Source organism: Mauremys reevesii, linkage group 7, assembly GCF_016161935.1.
Source record: "Mauremys reevesii isolate NIE-2019 linkage group 7, ASM1616193v1, whole genome shotgun sequence".
Taxonomy (NCBI): domain Eukaryota; kingdom Metazoa; phylum Chordata; order Testudines; family Geoemydidae; genus Mauremys; species Mauremys reevesii.
The window spans coordinates 74829362-74850378 of NC_052629.1; the positions used below are offsets into that span (position 1 = coordinate 74829362).

At 51.4% G+C, this 21017-nt stretch overlaps 1 protein-coding gene across 4 annotated transcripts in view; it reads right to left on the reverse strand.

The window, feature by feature from the left end:
• Window positions 1-21017, reverse strand: part of IP6K1 (inositol hexakisphosphate kinase 1) — a 118992-nt gene that overhangs the window by 13839 nt on the left and 84136 nt on the right. For 3 of the 4 annotated variants that reach the window (XM_039482318.1, XM_039482320.1, XM_039482321.1), the window contains one exon: window positions 8387-8730. In XM_039482318.1, the coding sequence (XP_039338252.1) occupies window positions 8387-8609 (223 nt within the window). In that variant the 5' untranslated portion in view covers window positions 8610-8730. Of the gene's footprint in view, window positions 1-8386; window positions 8731-19273; window positions 19354-21017 lie in introns of all 4 variants that reach the window. The other variant, XM_039482319.1, reaches the window with a different exon arrangement.

Genomic DNA, 21017 nt, shown 5'->3' on the forward strand with positions numbered 1-21017 from the left:
TGAGGAGCAGGCAGCCTGTTGTGCAGCAGTCAATTGATGGAGTTACGGTAATAAGTGCGCAGGAAGGAAGGGGACAAGAGAAACCAAAGTCTACACGTGCCATGCAGAGCACGTGTGTCCCAAAGAGCCTGGGCCAGGCAGAGAACCAGAGTGGAGGTGGAAGGAGGAGAAAGGGGCAGTGAGGGAAACTAGGAGTTTTAGCTGGCAGGAGTCCTGCCCTTTGGATTGAGGGAGTAGCTTTGAGTGAGCTGTACTGACATGTGCCAATGGGGATGCTTTTCCTGCTGTAAACCTCCCTTCCCCACAGGTCTCGACTCAAGCTTCCACCTGAGGCTGGAAGAGGTGACCTGTAGTAACCTACCTCTAGGCGAGGAAGGAGCTGGTTTTTATGTTTCCCCTACACACACAAACCAATGAAAATATATTGCCATCCACAGTCGTAGACATTTACAGCTCAGCAACGTAAGAAACAGCTGCTTGAGAGCTTTGCATTTGATGTAAGGCTATTTCCTTTGGATAGGCTGACATCTGATATTGATAGTGCGTGTTCGAATCGTTATAAAGCGTTAATCTTTTGAACTTCAACGTCTACTGTCACTAAATAACGTTAGGTGTAAGGAAGGGGGGGGGGACGGATACTAGATCAACAGGTCATACTGGTAGTACTGTGTCCCTACCAAGTTGGGTGAAAAGGGTGAGAGGAGCCAAACAGCAAAAATTAGGATGTTTATTCACCAATGCGAGAAGCTTAGGTAACAAAATGGAGGAACTGGAGCTCCTGGTCCGGGAATTGAAACCGGATATCGTAGGAATAACTTGAAACATGGTGGAGCAGTAGCCATGACTGGAGTACAGGTATGGAAGGGTATGTGCTGTTTAGGAAAGACCGATGCAAAGGTAAAGGTGGGGGAGTAGCATTGTATGTCAATAATGAGGTGAAATGTAACGAAATAACTAGCAATGCAATGGATAATACGGAGTCTGTTTGGGCAATGGTCACATTGGGGAAGAAAACTACTAGAGCGTCCCCTGGGATAGTGATTGGGGTGTGCTATAGACCGCCGGGATCTAGCCTGGATATGGATAGAGAACTCTTTAATGTTTTTAAGGAGGTAAATACTGTTAAGGAACTGTTTGATCATGGGGGATTTTAACTTCCCGGATATAGATTGGGAAACAAATGCTAGTAATAATAATAGGGCTCAGCTTTTCCTAGACGTGATAGCTGATGAATTCCTTCATCAAGTAGTTGCTGAACCGACGAGGGGGGATGCCATTTTAGATCTGATTTTGGTGAGTAACGAGGACCTTGTTGAGGAAATAGTTGTAGGGGACAACCTTGGCTCGAGTGATCATGAGCTAATTCGTTTCCAAATAAATGGGAGGATAATCAATAGTGCATCTGAGACTAGGGTGTACGATTTCAAAAGGGCTAACTTTACTAAATTAAGACGACTAGTTAGGGAAGTGGATTGGACTAACATATTTAGGGATCTAAAGGCGGAAGATGCCTGGAGTTACTTCAGGTTGAAGTTGCAGGAGCTGTCAGAGGCCTGTATCCCGAGAAAGGGAAAACGGCTCGTAGGTAGCAGTTTTAGACCGAGCTGGATGAGCAAGTGTCTCAGAGGGGTGATTAAGAAAAAACAGAAAGAGTACAAGGACTGGAAAATGGGAGGGATCAGCAAAGAAACCTACCTTATTGAGGTCAGAGGGTGCAGGGAAGCTGTGAGAAAGGCAAAGCGACGAGTGGAGATGGACCTAGCGAAGGGGATTAAAACCAATAGCAAACGGTTTTTTAGCCATATAAATAGGAAGAAAACCAAGAAAGAAGAAGTGGGACCGCTTAAAACTTTAAACGGGGTGGAGATTAAGGATAATCTTGGAATGGCACAATATTTGAACGAATATTTTGCCTCGGTCTTTAATGAGGCTAATGAAGGGCTAAGGAATAGTGATAGAGGGACTGATGGGAATGAAGATATGGGGGTAGACATTACGGTATCTGAGGTAGAAGCCAAACTTGAACAGCTTAATGGAAGTAAATCGGGGGGCCCGGATAATCTTCATCCTAGAATATTAAGGGAATTGGCGAGGGATATTGCTATCCCGTTAGCGATAATCTTTAATAAATCCCTAAATTCGGGGATTGTACCGACTGACTGGAGATTAGCTAATGTAGTTCCTATATTCAAGAAGGGGAAAAAAAGTGACCCGGGGAACTATAGGCCTGTTAGTCTAACATCTGTAGTATGCAAAGTCATGGAAAAAATCTTAAAAGAGAGAGTGGTTCCGGAGCATGAGGCCGATGGCAACTGGGATAGATTACAGCATGGATTTACGAAAGGTAGATCGTGCCAAACCAACCTGATCTCCTTCTTTGAGAAAGTAACAGATTTTTTAGACAAGGGAAATGCGGTGGATCTAATATATCTGGATTTCAGTAAGGCGTTTGATACGGTACCGCATGAAGAATTACTGGTTAAATTGGAAAAGATGGGGATCGAAATGAAAATCCAGAGGTGGATAAGGAGCTGGTTAAAGGGGAGACTGCAGAGGGTAGTATTGAAGGGGGAACTGTCCGGTTGGAGGGGGGTTACCAGTGGAGTTCCTCAAGGCTCGGTTTTGGGTCCGATTTTATTCAATCTATTTATTGCTGACCTGGGAACCAAGAGTAGGAGTGGGCTGATAAAGTTTGCGGATGACACCAAGTTGGGGGGTATTGCCAATTCGGAAGAGGATCGGGATATTCTCCAGGGAGATTTAGATGACCTTATAAATTGGAGTATTAGTAACAGGATGAAATTCAATAGTGAGAAGTGTAAGGTTATGCATTTAGGGATGACTAACAAGAACTTTAGTTATAAGCTGGGGACGCACCAGTTGGAAGTAACGGAGGAGGAGAAGGACCTAGGAGTCCTGGTTGATCGTAGGATGACTATGAGTAGGCAATGTGATGTGGCCGTTAAAAAAGCTAATGTGGTCTTGGGTTGCATTAGGCGAGGTATTTCTAGTAGGGATAAGGAGGTGCTAGTCCCGTTATATAAGGCGTTGGTGAGACCTCATTTGGAGTATTGTGTGCAGTTTTGGTCTCCCATGTTTAAGAAGGATGAATTCAAACTAGAACGGGTACAAAGAAGGGCCACTAGAATGATCCGAGGAATGGAAGGCCTTTCGTATGAAAGGAGACTTGAGGAGCTCGGTTTGTTTTCCTTAACCAAAAGAAGGATAAGAGGAGATATGATCACACTCTTTAAATATATCAGAGGGATAAATACCAGGGAAGGAGAGGAATTATTTCAGCTCAGTGCTAATGTGGACATGAGGACAAACGGATATAAACTGTCAGTCAGGAAATTCAGGCTTGAAATTAGACGAAGGTTTCTAACCATCAGGGGAGTGCAATACTGGAACAGCCTACCGAGGGAAACAGTGGGGGCGAAGGACCTCCATGACTTTAAGATTAAGCTAGATAAGTTTATGGAGGGGATGGTATGATAGGATAATGGGCTTAGTCAATAGGTCAATTAAGTGCCACACTGGTAAATAGTACAATGGGTCAATGGTATGATATAACCTTTTCCAGAGGGTTTGGCTGGAGAGACTTGCCCGCATGCTCGGGGTTCAGCTGACCGCCATATTTGGGGTCGGGAAGGAATTTTCCTCCAGGGAAGATTGGCAATGGCCCTGGAGGTTTTTCGCCTTCCTCCGAAGCATGGGGCAGGGGTCGCTTGCTAAGGAGTGGGTGGATCGGCTTATGTGGCCTGCATCTTGCAGGAGGTCAGACTAGATGATCAAAATGGTCCCTTCTGATCTTGAATTCTATGATTCTATGATTCATCCTAGAATATTAAGGGAATTGGCGAGTGAAATTGCAAGCCCGTTAGCGATGATTTTTAATAAATCTCTAAACTCGGGGGTTGTACCGTTTGACTGGAGATTAGCTAATATAGTTCCTATATTCAAGAAGGGGAAAAAAAGTGACCCGGATAACTACAAGCCTGTTAGTTTAACATCTGTAGTATGCAAAGTCATGGAAAAATTTTTAAAGGAGAGAGTGGTTACGGAGCATGAGGCTGATGGCAACTGGGACAAATTACAGCATGGATTTACGAAGGGTAGATCGTGCCAAACCAACCTGATCTCCTTCTTTGAGAAAGTAACAGATTTTTTAGACAAGGGAAATGCGGTGGATCTAATATATCTTGATTTCAGTAAGGCGTTTGATACGGTACCGCATGAGGAATTACTGGTTAAATTGGAAAAGATGGGGATCGAAATGAAAATCCAGAGGTGGATAAGGAGCTGGTTAAAGGGGAGACTGCAGAGGGTCGTATTGAAGGGGGAACTGTCGGGTTGGAGGGGGGTTACCAGTGGAGTTCCTCAAGGTTCGGTTTTGGGTCCGATTTTATTCAATCTATTTATTGCTGACCTGGGAACCAAGAGCAGGAGTGGGCTGATAAAGTTTGCGGATGACACCAAGTTGGGAGGTATTGCAAATTCGGAAAAGGATTGGGATATCCTCCAGGGAGATTTGGATGACCTTGTAAACTGGGGTATTAGTAACAGGATGAAATTCAATAGTGAGAAGTGTAAGGTTATGCATTTAGGGATGACTAACAAGAACTTTAGTTATAAGCTGGGGACGCACCAGTTGGAAGTAACGGAGGAGGAGAAGGACCTAGGAGTCCTGGTTGATCGTAGGATGACTATGAGTAGGCAATGTGATGTGGCCGTTAAAAAAGCTAATGCGGTCTTGGGATGCATTAGGCGAGGTATTTCTAGTAGGGATAAGGAGGTGCTAGTCCCGTTATATAAGGCGTTGGTAAGACCTCATTTGGAGTATTGTGTGCAGTTTTGGTCTCCCATGTTTAAGAAGGATGAATTCAAACTGGAACGGGTACAAAGAAGGGCCACTAGAATGATCCGAGCAATGGAAAGCCTGTCGTATGAAAGGAGACTTGAGGAGCTCGGTTTGTTTTCCTTAACCAAAAGAAGGATAAGAGGAGATATGATTGCACTCTTTAAATATATCAGAGGGATAAATACCAGGGAAGGAGAGGAATTATTTCAGCTCAGTGCTAATGTGGACACGAGGACAAACGGATATAAATTGTCAGTCAGGAAATTTAGGCTTGAAATTAGACGAAGGTTTCTAACCATCAGAGGAGTGCAATTCTGGAACAGCCTACCAAAGGAAACAGTGGGGGCGACTTTAAGATTAAGCTAGATTAAGTTTATGGAGGGGATGGTATGATAGGATAACTGGCTTAGTCAATAGGTCAATAAAGTGCCACACTGGTAATTAGTACAATGGGTCAATGATAGGATATTGTTAGCCTTTTTCCAGAGGGTCTGGCTGGAGAGTCTTGCCTGCATGCTCGGGGTTCAGCTGACCGCCATATTTGGGGTCGGGAAGGAATTTTCCTCCAGGGTAGATTGGCAGTGGCCCTGGAGGTTTTTCGCCTTCCTCCGAAGCATGGGGCAGGGGTCGCTTGCTTAAGGAGTGGGTGGATCGGCTTATGTGGCCTGCATCTTGCAGGAGGTCAGACTAGATGATCATAATGGTCCCTTCTGATCTTGAATTCTATGATTCTATGATTCCCCCATAATTTCCCACAAATGGGAAAATTTAAACTGATTACAAATTTTAAAAATGCTTAAAAATAAACATCCTCCTCCACTGACATTACATACGTGCAAATCTAACTCTGCCAAGCCTATCCACAGGGAAGAGCAATTCCTCATGTCCCACGGGAGATGGAAGACTTTAAACCAGAGCTAGTTTTAGTTTTTGGTCACTTTGAAAGATTATTGTTGCTCCTGGTCAGTCCGGTGACTCCTAGAAGAGACTATTTGCATTTGGAGGGATAGAAAACTCAGTTCCAAGTGAACGTTTTCACACTGACACATCTGTGAATAGTTTTTCAGTGACAAATGTGGCACATACAGGAGGGGTAAAGATTTCACCAACTCTTTGGGATGACCAGCTAGACATCCATCAAGCTTTAACGTACTATCACGAATCACACACCAGCATACTCTGAACCTGGAGTGCACGGTGAATCTGTAAATCAGACCTAGTCCCTCACATCCAGACTAAGTGTTAGAGTGGTAATGCTGAGGAGCTGAGAAAGGCCAAGAGGAAACGGTCCTTCCTCAAGGGAGTGATCTAACTGCCTTACTCTGGCATAGACACAGCTCAGCCCACCCAAGACAGAGTCGCTTCATGTCTACAGGAAGGCAGGGTACCTGCAAAGCAGGCCAGGCGCACGCCTGAGGGGGTGACAGCTCAACATGCTTTGCTGCCACCGAATGCCCCCATTCCCCTGAATATCCACAAGCAGCAAGTGGGTCAGGAAAACCAGGAATGCACATTTTTAGCACCTGCTTCAGAACATTTGCCTTGGCAGTTTGCTCATATCATTTTCCACACAATGTCTGTTCCCATAGATGCACCCCATAAGAACCTGAGTACTGAAAAGAGCTGATACAGTCAAGCCCACAAAGCAAAGGGACAAGGTCCCTCACCAAAGGCTCTTACGTAAATTAAGCTGTCATGGGATAAAAGGAAAGGTCCTTGCATGGATTGAGAACTGGTTAAAGGACAGGGAACAAAGGGTAGGACTTAATGGTAAATTCTCAGAATGGAGAGGGGTAACTAGTGGTGTTCCCCAAGGGTCAGTCCTAGGACCAATCCTATTCAATTTATTCATAAATGATCTGGAGAAAGGGGTAAACAGTGAGGTGGCAAAGTTTGCAGATGATACTAAACTACTCAAGATAGTTAAGACCAAAGCAGATTGTGAAGAACTTCAAAAAGATCTCACAAAACTAAGTGATTGGGCAACAAAATGGCAAATGAAATTTAATGTGGATAAATGTAAAGTAATGCACATTGGAAAAAATAACCCCAACTATACATTCAACATGATGGGGGGTAATTTAGCTACAACGAGTCAGGAAAAAGATCTTGGAGTTATCGTGGATAGTTCTCTGAAGATGTCCACGCAGTGTGCAGAGGCGGTCAAAAAAGCAAACAGGATGTTAGGAATCATTAAAAAGGGGATAGAGAATAAGACTGAGACTATATTATTGCCCTTATATAAATCCATGGTACGCCCACATCTCGAATACTGTGTACAGATGTGGTCTCCTCACCTCAAAAAAGATATTCTAGCACTAGAAAAGGTTCAGAAAAGAGCAACTAAAATGATTAGGGGTTTAGAGAGGGTCCCATATGAGGAAAGACTAAAGAGGCTAGGACTCTTCAGTTTGGAAAAGAGAAGACTAAGGGGGGACATGATAGAGATATATAAAATCAGGAGTGATGTTGAGAAAGTGGATAAGGAAAAGTTATTTACTTATTCCCATAATACAAGAACTAGGGGTCACCAAATGAAATTAATAGGCAGCAGGTTTAAAACAAATAAAAGGAAGTTCTTCTTCACGCAGCGCACAGTCAACTAGTGGAACTCCTTACCTGAGGAGGTTGTGAAGGCTAGGACTATAACAATGTTTAAAAAGGGACTGGATAAATTCATGGTGGCTAAGTCCATAAATGGCTATTAGCCAGGATGGGTAAGAATGGTGTCCCTAGCCTCTGTTCGTCAGAGGATGGAGATGGATGGCAGGAGAGAAATCACTTGATCATTGCCTGTTAGGTTCACTCCCTCAGGGGCACCTGGCATTGGCCACTGTCGGTAGACAGATACTGGGCTAGATGGACCTTTGGTCTGACCCGGTACGGCCTTTCTTATGTTCTTATGTTCAAAGGCAACCACGTTACTGTTCTATTTGCACTCAATGCTGCATGCCACGGGGAGCAATGCTGCGTGCCACGGGGAGCAATGTTGAGCAGTGTGGGGAGCTTAGGGGAAACTCAGAGGAAGCAGCACTTTCAGTTCTTCTTTTGTCAGCCATTTGGAAGCAGGGTCTTCACCCTGGTGATAGCTCCATATTCATTTCTCCCCAATGAAAGCCAGAACCCAGCACACTCAGCACGCAGCTGCATAAAGAGGCACCCATTGCCTCCATTTAACAACTTTCTTGTTTAATGTGAAGAGTGGGAGGACGAGCCTTCTGAAACAACCCGGGCGGGTTCAAAACAGGACTTTGCCAGCTGATCCACATATGCTGAACATGGCTCAGTCAGGAGCTAATTCAGAACTCTTGTCAGACTGAGGCATGGCACTGAAATCATCCTTTGATCATCAGCCACACGCGCAGCCCTGTACACACACTCTGAGAACACCTCTATCCACCACACAGTTCACATCAAATCACTGGAGAGCAGCAGTAGCGAAGGAAATGACAAACAGAACCTGCCCCCAGCTGCAGGAGCCCCACAGAGTGGGAAACTACATTGTGCAGCAGCACTAGGGCTCACCTTTGTACTCAGGCGTGAACTCCTTCATTTCCGGGGGCAGGGACTCGTAGAAGCGCTGTTCTCGGGAAATGAGGGGCTTGCAAACAGTGTGGTCATCGTAGCGCATCATGCTGCTGTGGCCGCCCACCTGGTGAATGAAAGGCTCCAACAGGACCCCTCGCTCTCCGGCTCGACTGGCATTTTTGCCATACTTGCCCACTTCCATGGTTTGACAAACACACATTGCGTTCGGCACCAGTTGCACGCTCGGGGCATGGGAAGAGCCGCATGGGCTGGGAGGGGGCAGCTTCACGAGGGGCAGACAGCCACGGCTGAGAAATCCCAGGAATTAGTCTTGTTCCAATCTGAAAAACAATGGAGAATCCTATGAGAAAAGAGCTGTTCTCACTCACCTCACTGTCTGGCCTGTCTTTCTAGTAACTTTTACCACACTACTTCCTTACTAGAAAACTTGTTGGACTCTAAGGAGATCTGTCAACCATACCTGTAGCCCTGCCCGCATGGACAGGGATGCACACACTTGCTACTATTGGTGTTTGGATCCAAATGTCCAGCTTCCCACCCCACTTCCACCAGGCGCTCCAACTCTTTAGGGCTAAGCAGGACTTTCCCACAGACATTTGTCAAGTGATGGCTGGAAGAAATCTAGTATTTTGATTCCACTTAGAAAGTTATTTCCATGTGCTAATGGATCTTGCCATTAATAAAGTGATGTCACAACTGCAGTATATGTTATAAAAGAGACACACACCCCTCACCAACCCGCTCCCCCCCCCCACCGTATCTAGCACTAGGAGCAGCACAAATACACTGAAAAGTCCTACAGGAATCCAAATCCTGCTACTTCTGCCACCACATTTCTAGGACCCAACTTTATCTTTGATAAACTGCCACCATCCTAATTAGTCTCCAGTGAGGACTGCTGTAACCTCCTGCCCCTGCCCTTCCGATGGAACACACCGCCATCCAAAACACAACCTCTGGCCCTATCCTCCTGCCCCGATCCCTGCCTACATCACTCCCCATCCACTCTCTCCACTGGCTCCTCCAGCTCCACTAACCTTGGCTTCAGCTTCAAGCACAGCCCCTCCCATTCACCCTGCCTCACCTGACCAGGTGGCCAATGCTGAGCTGTTTGTGTGCCCTGCTCCCCAGCCTCACAGCTTTCTCTGTTCCCATGGATACCATCATTCTCACAGTCACTCAGGCCTGTAACCTCTCTGATTCGGCCTTCCCTCTTGACCCACAAATTCAGGCCATGTCCAAACCCTGCTGTGTAAGAAAAAGCAGCATCTCTGAAACTGGCCTTTCCTCTTCACCAACAGAACTGAACTCTCATTCCAGTCCTTGACGTGTCACACCATAGCCACTGCAGCCCCTCCTCACTGGCCCCCAACACCACACCTTGCTTGCCTCGGGTCCATTCTGAACGCAGCTGCTCAGGTTGCCTTGCTGGCTTGTCACTCTGACCACCTTAGTTTAAGTCCCCCAAATGCTCTGCTCACAACAAAATGGACGGTAGAGACAAGCCCATGGCCATTCCTAACTTAGCTTTGCCATACCTCAGTGATCTAGTAACTGACAGCAACATTAACCCCACCTTGCCAGCATTCTCAACCTCTACCGCCCAGCTGTAAGAGTCTCCCTTACATGCCTCCTGCTGCCCCTTATGCACGGCAGGATCTCCCCAGTAAAGCCCTTCCTCCTTCAAATCCCACCTTAGTGGCTTGGTTCATGAACATTTAGTTTGAGTGCGCCTAGTGTCCATGTGGACCCTTCTGCTACATGCTCCATTGGCTGGAAGTTGAAGCTAGACAAATTCAGACCAGAAATAAGGTGTAAATTTATAATGGTGAGAGTAATTAACCACTGGAAAAGACTGTTACTCACCGTTGTAACGGTTGTTCTTCGAGATGTGTTGCTCCTATCCATTCCAGTTAGATGTGCGCGCCGCGTGTGCACGGCTCTTCGGAAGATTTTTACCCTAGCAACTCCGGCGGCCTGGCTGGGCGCCCCCTGGAGTGGCGCTAGATATATACCCCAGCCGGCCCGTCCGCTCCTCAGTTCCTTCTTGCCGGCTACTCCGACAGTGGGGAAGGAGGGCGGGTCTGGAATGGATAGGAGCAACACATCTCGAAGAACCACCGTTACAACGGTGAGTAACCGTCTTTTCTTCTTCGAGTGATTGCTCCTATGCATTCCAGTTAGGTGATTCCCAAGCCTTACCTAGGCGGTGGGGTCAGAGTGAGACGTGGCAGAGTGTAAGACTGCTGAGCCGAAGGCTGCATCGTCTCTGGATTGTTGCACCAACGCGTAGTGGGAAGCGAAGGTGTGGACAGAAGACCAGGTGGCCGCTCTACAGATGTCCTGGATGGGGACATGGGCCAGGAAGGCGGCAGACGAGGCTTGCGCTCTTGTAGAGTGAGCGGTGAGGCAGCTAGCTGGCACACGAGCAAGCTCGTAACATGTCCGGATACAAGATGTTACCCAGGAGGAAATCCTCTGAGAGGAGACCGGCTTGCCTTTCATGCGATCAGCAACCGCTACGAATAGCTGGGGCGAACACCGGAAGGGCTTCGTCCGCTCTATGTAAAATGCGGGGGCCCTGCGGACGTCCAGGGTGTGAAGCTGTTGTTCACGACTTGAGGCGTGCGGCTTCAGGAAAAAGACCGGGAGGAAAATGTCCTGGTTCAAATGGAAGGCCGACACCACCTTAGGGAGGAAGGCCGGGTGTGGCCGAAGCTGCACCTTGTCTCCATGGAAGATGGTATACGGCGGACCAGCCGTTAGGGCACGAAGCTCGGAAACTCGTCGCGCTGAAGTTATAGCGATGAGAAAAGCCGTTTTCCATGATAAATAAAGCAGGGAACACGTGGCCAAGGGCTCGAAGGGGGCTCCCATGACCTGGCTAGATAACATCGCCGTCGTGTTGTCCGTAAACACCGCCACACAGCGCCCTTGGAGATGGGTGTGGAAAGCTTGACACGCGAGGCGGATCGCCCGCAGCTCCCTGACATTGATATGTAGGGAGAGCTCTCGGGGCGACCAGAGACCCTGGGTGTGTAGGTCGCCGAGGTGTGCCCCCCACCCCAACTCCGAGGCATCCGTGGTCAGGGTGACGGACGGGCGAGGAGGGCGGAATGGGACTCCGGCACACACGACCTCTGGGTCCAGCCACCAGTTAAGTAAAGCGAGGATCGGTTTCGTGACTGTAACTACCATGTCTATGGGGTCGCGGTGCGGCCGGTACACCAACGCAAGCCAAGTTTGAAACGGGCGAAGGTGCAGCCTCGCGTACGTAGTCACGAACGTGCACAACGCCATGTGGCCCAGGAGGCGGAGGCAGGATCGCACCGTTGTTGTGGGAAAGGATTGTAGGTCCCGGACTAAGGAAACCACAGTCTGATGCCGAGGTCGAGGGAGGCAGGCCCTGGCCAAATTGGAATCCAGGACCGCTCCGATGAACTCCACTCTCTGTGATGGAGCTAACGTGGACTTCTCGGCGTTTATCATAAGTCCTAGGCGCTGAAACAGGGCTAGGATCGTGGCCATTTGACTTGCTACCAGTTGGCGGGATGGTCCGCGGACCAGCCAGTCGTCGAGATACGGGTAGACATGTATACGACGATGGCGGAGGGCTGCGGCAACCACTGCCATGCACTTGGTGAAGACTCTCGGCACGGTGGAGAGGCCGAAGGGTAGCACCGCAAACTGGTAGTGCATGCTGTTGACGACGAAACGCAGGTAGCGTCGATGAGGAGGGTAAATTGCGATATGGAAATACGCGTCCTTCATGTCGAGGGCGGCAAACCAGTCTCCCGGATCCAGGGAGGGAATGATGGTCCCCAGGGTTACCATGCGAAACTTGAGCTTGAGCAGGTATCTGTTGAGCTCTCGGAGGTCTAGTATAGGTCGTAGACCTCCTTTCGCTTTGGGGATTAGGAAATATCGGGAATAGAATCCCCGGCCTCGCATGTCGCTCGGCACCTCCTCTATGGCACCCAAACTCAGCAGAGTCTCGACCTCTTGCGAGAGGAATTGCTTGTGAGAGGGGTCCCTGAAGAGGGACGGGGAGGGTGGGTGGCAGGGAGGGGGCAAAATAAACTGAAGGCGGTAACCAGACTCTACCGTGCGCAGTACCCAGTTGTCCGTTGTAATCTGGGACCACGCCGGGAGGAAGTGGGAAAGACGGTTGAAAAATAACAGGGAAGAATCCAGTGAAGAGACTGATGGGCCGTCCTCGGGCGTCCCATCAAAAGGCAGACTTAGGCCCCTGAGGGGCTTTGGAGGGCGCTTGGGACTGATTTCCCCGGTTGCCCGACGGTCTCCGGCGGTTCACCCTGCCTCTGCGCGGATTGTCAGGCCGTGGCCTGGCCTGATTAAACCGGCGGTACGACTGCTGCTGGAAGGACCTCCGCTGGGTAGCTGGCGTGTGCATGCCCAGGGTGCGGATGGCGACTCGGCCATCTTTAAGAGTCTGAATTCTGGAGTCTGTTTTCTCCGAGAAGAGGCCCTTGGTATCGAAGGGCAGGTCCTGTAGAGTGTGCTGGACTTCGGGCGGCAAGGTGGAAGACTGCAGCCAGGAGATTCTTCTCATGGTCACTCCCGATGCCAAAGTTCTGGCTCCGGAATCTGCGGAGTCCAGTGAGGCCTGGAGGGAGGACCAGAAGGCTTTCTTGCCCTCCTCAAGAAGGGCTGAGAATTCCGGTCTGGAGGTTGCTGGTATCAGCTCCGTAAATTTAGAAAGGGACACGAAGGCGTCGTAGGTGTAGCGACCAAGGAGAGCCAGCTGATTGGCAATCCGTAGCTGGAGGCCACCAGCCGAATAGACCTTCCGGCCCAACAGGTCCATCCTCCGCGCGTCCTTGGACTTTGGCGCCGGAGCGGGTTGCCCATGTCTCTCCCGCTCATTCATGGACTGTACTACGAGGGAGTCCGGAGTCGGGTGCGTGTAAAGATACTCGTACCCGCTGGGGGGAACCGAGTATTTCCGTTCCACCCCTCGAGCGGTGGGAGGGATGGACGCCGGCGACTGCCAGATCGTAGTGGCATTCTTTTGGATGGTCCGAATAAAGGGCAGGGCCACCCGCAGCGGGGCCTCAGCTCCAAGCACCCTGGTCACCGGATCCTCGTCTTCAGCGACCTCTTCGACCAGGAGGTCAATGGCCTGTGCCACCCGTCGAAGCAGGTCCTGGTGGGCCCGCAAGTCAATCGGTGGGGGTCCGATGTTGATGCCCCCGTCACCGCCTCATCCGGCGAGGAAGACGAGGATAGGCCCTGGCCCATGGCTTGTAGAAGTGGTTCGTCCATGGGGTGCGAAGCCTCTCCGTCTACGGGATGCTCTGCCGCTACAGGTGGCGGTGGAGCCTCAACCGGCAGTGATGGAGGGGGCCTGCTGACCGTGGCGTCCAGCACCCTGTGGTCGGAGGTCCTGGGTCGCTGAAGGGAGGGGATCCCTTGAGCCTCGTGATAGGCCCAGGGGGTCCAGAAGCCCCACTGCTGCGGACCGTGGTCCTGCCGTTGGGGATCGGCCCGGAGATCACCACCGCTGCCCGCTTGAGAGGCGACTGAAGGTTGGCGGGAAGGCCACGGGGGGGCAGAGGCGCTCAGGGACTGCGCCGTCGATGCCGACGGTCTGTCCCTGGACGGTGCCGGGGATCGGTGCCGGGAGCGAGAGCGGGACCATCGACCGTGCGGGTACCGGGAGGTCGACCGCGATCTCGACTGACGTCGGCGGGAGCGACTTCGTGATGATCGGTACCGGGAGTGGTACCGGGATCCGGACCTTCTTCGGTCCTGACGGTTGGGAGATCGGGACCGGGATCGTCTCCGGGAGTGCGACCGGTACCGCGACGTGGAGCGGTACCGGGACTGCGACCGGCGCCGAGAAGGAGAACGGTACCGGGATGGTGACCGGTGCCGGGATCTAGATTAGCGTGAAGGCGACCGTCTCCTGGATTGGGAGAGTGACCTGGAACACCTTCTATCCCGTCTGTCAGGGGAAGGCGGCCTCATGATGGCCGGTTTGCCCACTGACTGCACAGCCTGCACCGGCGGTGCCGGGGGCCGGAGGCTCGGTGCCTCTGTGAGCTCTATGAGCTCTCTCGCCGTCGAGAAAGTCTCGGGCGTCGACGGGAGAGGCAGCTCGACCACGGTTTGCACCGGGGAGCACGGAGGTACCGGACTCAACAGCCCTGTCGGTGCCGGTGTCGACGGTACTGCGCATGGTTTATGCGCTGTCGTAGCCGGTGCCGAGGGAGCCGGCGCTGGTGGCTGGACGAGCAGTCCCGACGCAGGTGTCTTGGTAGACTTCTGCTGCGGCTTGCGTTTCCCTGATGGTGAGAGGGAACAGTGCCGAGGTGTCGGTGCCGGCTGCTTCTTTTTAAGAGTCTCGGTACCGGACCGGTCGGGAACCGCTGGGGCGCTCCGCGCCGAAGACGATTGCGGAGCTGATGGTGTCGGCACCACAGGGGTAAGCGCCGACTCCATTAAGAGCTGCTTCAATCTAATGTCCCGCTCTTTCTTTGTTCTTGGTTTGAACGATTTGCAAATTGGGCACTTATCTGCTCTCCTAAGCAGCGCAGGCAGGAGTCGTGAGGGTCCCCAATCGGCATGTGCCGCTGGCAAGCCGCACAGGGCTTAAACCCCGGTGCCTTGGGCATAAGCCCGCACCGGTCGGGAAAAGAGGGGTTAAGCCCCCCTAATTCCCCTTAATCTACTTAATAAACTAACTTAACTATTTTAACTAACTATATACACTAAATACAACGAGAACCAGAGATAAGCTAGGGATGTGGAGGTCAAAGGAGCACTCCACTGTTCCAACGGCCGTCACGGGCGGGAAGAAGGAACTGAGGAGCGGACGGGCCGGCTGGGGTATATATCTAGCGCTATAGCGGCGCCACTCCAGGGGGCACCCAGCCGGCCCGCCGGAGTTGCTAGGGTAAAAATCTTCCAAAGAGCCATGCACGCACGGCGCGCACACCTAACTGGAATGCATAGGAGCAATCACTCGAAGAAGAACAATCCCTGACAATTTACAATTCAGGATGGGCTGTTTTTCTAAAAGCTCTGCTGTGGGAATTATTATGGGGCAGCTCTCTGGCCTGTGCTATACAAGGGGTCACACTACATCAGGGGTGGGCAAACTATGGCCTGCAAGCTGTTTTAAGCTGGTCCACGAGCTCCCACTGGGGAGCCTGGTCAGGAGCTGCACTACGTGGCTTGGCCCTGCTCCGGCGCTTCAGCTGGGGTGCCAGGTCGGGGGTCACACCACGGCCCCACGCCGAGGGTGGGTGGGGGGGCCTCTCCATGCCTAGGAGCTGGAGAAGGGACATGCCACTGCTTCCGGGAGCCGCTTAAGATAAGCACTGCTTGGAGCCTGCACCCCTGAGCCTCTCCCCATGCCCCAACCCCCTGCCCCAGCCCTGATGCCCATCCACTCTCCAAACCCCTCGATCCCAGGATGGAGCACACTCCTGCACCCCAAGCCTCTCTTCCCCAGTCCCACCCCAGAGCCCAAACTCCCAGGCGGAACCTGAATCCCTTCCCACACCCCTGCCCCAGCTCTGATCTCCCTCGGTCCCAGACCAGAGCACCCTCCTACACCCCAAACTCCTCATCTCCAGCCCCACCTCAGAGCCTGCACCCCCAGCCAGAGCCCTCACCCTCTCCCGCACCCCAACCCCACTTTTGTGAGCATTCATAGCCCGCCATACAATTTCTATTCCCCAATGTGGCCCTCAGGCCAAAAAGTTTGTCCACCCCTGCACTAGGTGATCACAGTGGTCACTCTTAGCCTTGGAATCTCTGAGATCAGAAGCTTTTTGCAGCAGGGACCTGCTCCTTTAATTTGTGAAGGGTCTAGCACGCCCATGGGTGCTGCAGAACTAAGGAAATCTCATGAAGAGATGCTGATGGGGCAGATTGGCTGGCCTGCCTGCCACTCTCTGTCTTCACTGCACAGTTAAGTTGGACTCTTTCCCAGGTCTTAGCCCAACCCCCCCTCTGTCTCTGCACAAGACCCTTGGAGCTGGGTTCAGAGGTGCTTTATACCCGGGCTAGCAGGCCCAGCTAGTGGGTCAGGTTAGAACCTGGGCTCCAATTCAACTCAGGCTGGAACCGTCCCCTTCATGGTGAGAATGCAGGCAAAAAAAACAAGCCAACCAACCAACCACCTCATTCACATGCTGATAGCCCTCCAATACTTTTCCCACAACTTCCCCCAAAGGACAGACAAGTTCTCCTGCAAATGACACAACTGACTCGGAAAGAATCCTAGAGTGTCTCAGTACAAAGAACTATGGGATATGCCCCCGGAGACACTTAGGTAAGCGCAGACACAGTGAGGGCACAGTAAAGTGGGTAGGTCTTTGCTATAGGGATGCTCCAACCTGAACGAGGCTAAGCAGGGTGCTCAGACCCAGGTGTCAATCACTGTGGAGTGCAGACAGACTCTGTGGTGTTTCTTGGAAGTGAGTCGGGGTTTGACCCACATAAGAAAGGGGAGTAGAATTTTCTAATGTTTCCATCCCCTGCCTTTTCACAAAGAGGAGACCGGCAGAGGTCAGCCACAAATTAGAGCAGAATGAGGCAGGAGTCATTTGGGGGCCTTTTCGTAAAGTCTCAATGGTGCCTGGAGAAGTTTATATTCCCAGCACTCTGCAGTGTGAGGTCCTGTCAGCACCTCTGTACCAGACCAAGCAAGGGGCGCTGGAACTAAGATGTGGCAGCAGCATCCGACTTGACATAATAGCACCCAAATGCCTGGCTATCATCATATACAGGGCTTAACAGCTTTCAGCACCCCCACTATACAAATGGTTTCATCGCCCCTCCAAGGTAGGACTTCGGTTCTGTCACAGTTCTGATGTGGGTTTCTTGTAATCAAGTCACAGACTGCAGTTCTTCCTCAGGAGACTGGATGGAGCACCTTAGCCTCCAGCTTGCTTTCCTACAGCACAGGTGTGTGAAGAGGGAAAGATGTTCCCTGAAGAAGGGCCAGCCAGGACATAATCAACCTTTTCAATAACAGATGTGATTTCCTCAGCACTGCCGGCTCTCGCAATCTGATTGGGACTATCATACCATTTGAAGTTTTAGTGACCCAGCTCTGGGGTTCATGTGATTCCAGAGGAATCTCAGCTGGAGGAGAAAAGGTTTACAAGTGTGCCAAGGATAGCTGAGGGGCTCAGATGCAAACAAAGCCCCCAGCATATCTGTAAAATCCTGATTTTTTAACCTAGCCTCATAATTCTGAGATGCCTGACCCAAGTTTTGGACACATGGGTGTGGTGATACGGTTTTCCTACAAATTTAACATACCAAATCTCCTCTCCTTATTTGTGAGTAATGGGGAAAGGCTGCCAAGCCCTGCTCCATGACCTGTAGAATGCAATGGCATGTCCCTGTTTCCAAATGGGTACAGCACCAAGTTCTGCTTCTAGGTCAGATGGGTCAGAGACATGTCAGGTGCCTGAGGTGGGCATGAGAGTCTAACTTATGTCAAGGAGGCCAAGAATCAACACTGATACTTTGAAGCAGATCCTTTGGCCCAGTCTATTCGCTCAATGCCCCTTGGGTCGTGCAAAGAGAGCAGAAGCCGCCTGGTGTTGGGAGTTTCCAGTGGGTGCAGAGCCAGAGTATTTAGCTCTTATGCTTTCCTATCCTTTGCCCCAGTGTAGCATTGTGTTAGGGTGGGGACAGGACAAAGGCATATTGAGAGTGGGAGGGGCTGTGTCTGGTGCCCTCCAGCTATCCTGAACTGGCAAGTGATCTCTTGGGACCACAGACAGCTAGCACATGAGCCTGGGCCAGGGCAGAGAATCAGGAAGCTTGTAATGGATGGCTGATTTTCCCCCTCTCCTTGGCTGTCTGGGGGGCTGCGTGCAGGAGGCTCCCCAGTCTTCGGCGCAGTTAGTTAAACTCCTCTCCCACTTGCTGAGGTTCCCACAGCCCAGCAGGGAGGTAACAATGAACAACCATAGGTACACTTTCATTGCTCCTGTAATGCAGCAGGAAGCCAGCAGGGGAGCTACTAAACAGCTACAGCAGGGGAAAGGACAACAGCTGCTCCAGTATTCTGGTTCAGAGCAAAGCTGCTCGAGGCAGGGATTGTAACTTGTGCTGCAGAGGGAGGCAGTGCCCGCCACAGTGACTGGAAGCTGATCCAAACCCTTCACTGTAAACATCATAGGGTGCAGCCCTGCACAGTCACATTGAGGGCCACAGGATGGACACCCTGACCTCAGAATCTGGGATGCATCTCCTGGGTCCTGCATGGGGAACAGAAATGAGGTTCTTCCTCAACTTGCCACAAGATCTCTCTGTTGCTGCACATATTTGAAAGGATCCAACGTATCTCTAGGATGGGGATATAACTGCTCTGTTCTTCTAATCCAGGGCTTCTCAAACTTCATTGCACCATGACCCCCTTCTGACAACAAAAATTACTACACAACCCCTGGAGTGGGGACCAATGCCTGAGTCCACCTGGGCCCTGCTACCCTAGGTGGAGGGTCCAAAGCCATAGCCCGAGCCCCACTGCTCCCGGGGGCGGGGGGCAAAGCCCCAAGTAGAAGGCCTGTAACCTGATCCCCACCACACAGGGCTGAAGCCCTCCTGCTTTGGCTCTGGGTCATGGGGCTCGGGTTTCAGTTCCAGACCCCAGCAAGTCTAATACGAGCCCTGGTGACCCCATTAAAACGGGGTCATGACCCACTTTGGGGTTCTGACCCAGAGTTTGAGAACCGCTGTTCTAATTCAATCCACTCCATCGGCAAGCACAACAGCTTAGAAGAAAGCGCAACACAGTGAGCAGGGGTTCCTGGACTTGTTCAGAGGATGGCAACTTTTGAAGAGTGTGTGTGCTGTGGACACCTCACCCACCTTTTTGCCAGCAGGCAGACCTCCTCCACTCCCACTATCGATCAAACACACCCCGCGCCACTTCAGCAGCAATGGCTTCCCTGGAAATTAATATTAGGAAAGGAATACATTTATACTTTCTTTTCATGGGAGTTAACATCTGGAAACAAGCAGCTGCTGCCAGAACCATGTGACCAGCCAGCTCTCCACAGCCCCCAGGCCACAACAATGATCACAGCACCCTTAAAAGTTTGTAATATCCTTATGGTGGAGTGAACTTCATCTTCAGTTCCATCCTGGGCAAAAATCCCTGCCGCCTGTGTTTATGCTACTTGTTAACCAGTAGAGCAGGAGTCTCCAAAGCAATGAATGCAATTAATGGGCACCAACTTCATTCACCATACCTTTAATTCTAAAATCCTAGCAATTAACCAGAATGGTTACAGCACCCACTGGCATTCAGGACTCCTCTCCATTTGATTTTCAGTTCTGCCACTGACTTCCTGTGAAGCCTGGGGCCAAGGCACTCAATTGCTTGGTGCCTCAGTTTCCCTTCTGAAAAACAGGACAATGATACTTCCCTACTTCACTGGTAGGTTATGAGAGTACAATAATTAATGTTCATGAGGAACTCTAACACTACCAAGTCACAAGTACCTAGGCAGACAGATCAATCAGCTCCCCCAAAGCTCAGTCTGGATTATTCCTACAGTGGATTTTCCAGTGCTTTGTGACTTACTCCTAAAGCATCAAGAAATGAGGTTTTCTCAAGGAAGGAGAGAGAGCTCAGATCTAGTCAGCAAACCTTCCTGATAACCTTGTCAGCTAGTAAGCATCCCAGGGCCGGCGCTAGGCACCAGCCCTCCAAGCATGTGCTTGGGGCAGCACTTTCTAAGGGGTGGCACTACCCCACCCCCACCTTTTTTTTTTTTTTTTTTTGCTTGGAGTGGCGAAAAGCCACTCGCCCTATCAGTGCTCGAGCCGGGATCCGCGCCCCCAGCCCAGCGCGGTGGCGCCCTGCACAACCCACTGGGGCGGGAAACACTGCGCCACCCTGGGGAGACTCAGAGCAGCAGCAGGACCCTTCTTCCCTCCCTGCATCCCAGGCCCTGCTTCCCTCCCTCCCTGGCTCCTCACACACTCCGGCAGCCCCTCTCACCGCCGCAGCCTGGGCCCTGGGGAGGGAGAGAAGCGGGGTCCCCTGGAGCCGAGTCTGGTCTGCGGCGGCAAGAGGGGCTCCCAGAGTGTGTGAGGTGGTGAGCGGCCGGCTGGGCTCGTCAGTGCTGAGCAGGCAGCCCTGCAGCCGGAGATCCTCACCTTCCCGCCCGCCGGGGCTGGGCCAGGCTGAAGAGCAGCAGGTCCGGGGGGCTCTCCAGGTCATCGGCCGCCAGCATGTCGGGAGTGAGGGCAGTGAGCACAAACTTATCCATCTCGGCCACCAGCAGTGCCGCAAAGCCCAGGGAGGAAGCCATGTTCTCCATGCCGCCCCGCAGCTGCACCGCCACCGGGAAGTACTCCCGCTCCGTGCCACCCAGCAGCTCCACCCGCATGGGGACGGAGTCGTGGCTGAGCCAGGGCTCGGACGCTGTGTGCTGGTAGCGGAGCCCATGTTTGGGGGTGGGGAGCCCAGTGCTGGGGTGGCAGGGGGAGAGCCCAGTGCTGGGGCAGCGGGGACCCCCGGGCTGGGGTGGGGGGCAGCCAAAAAGTGTTTTGCTTGGAGCAGCAAAAAACCTAGAGTCGGCCCTAAAGCATCCAATCAATTTCT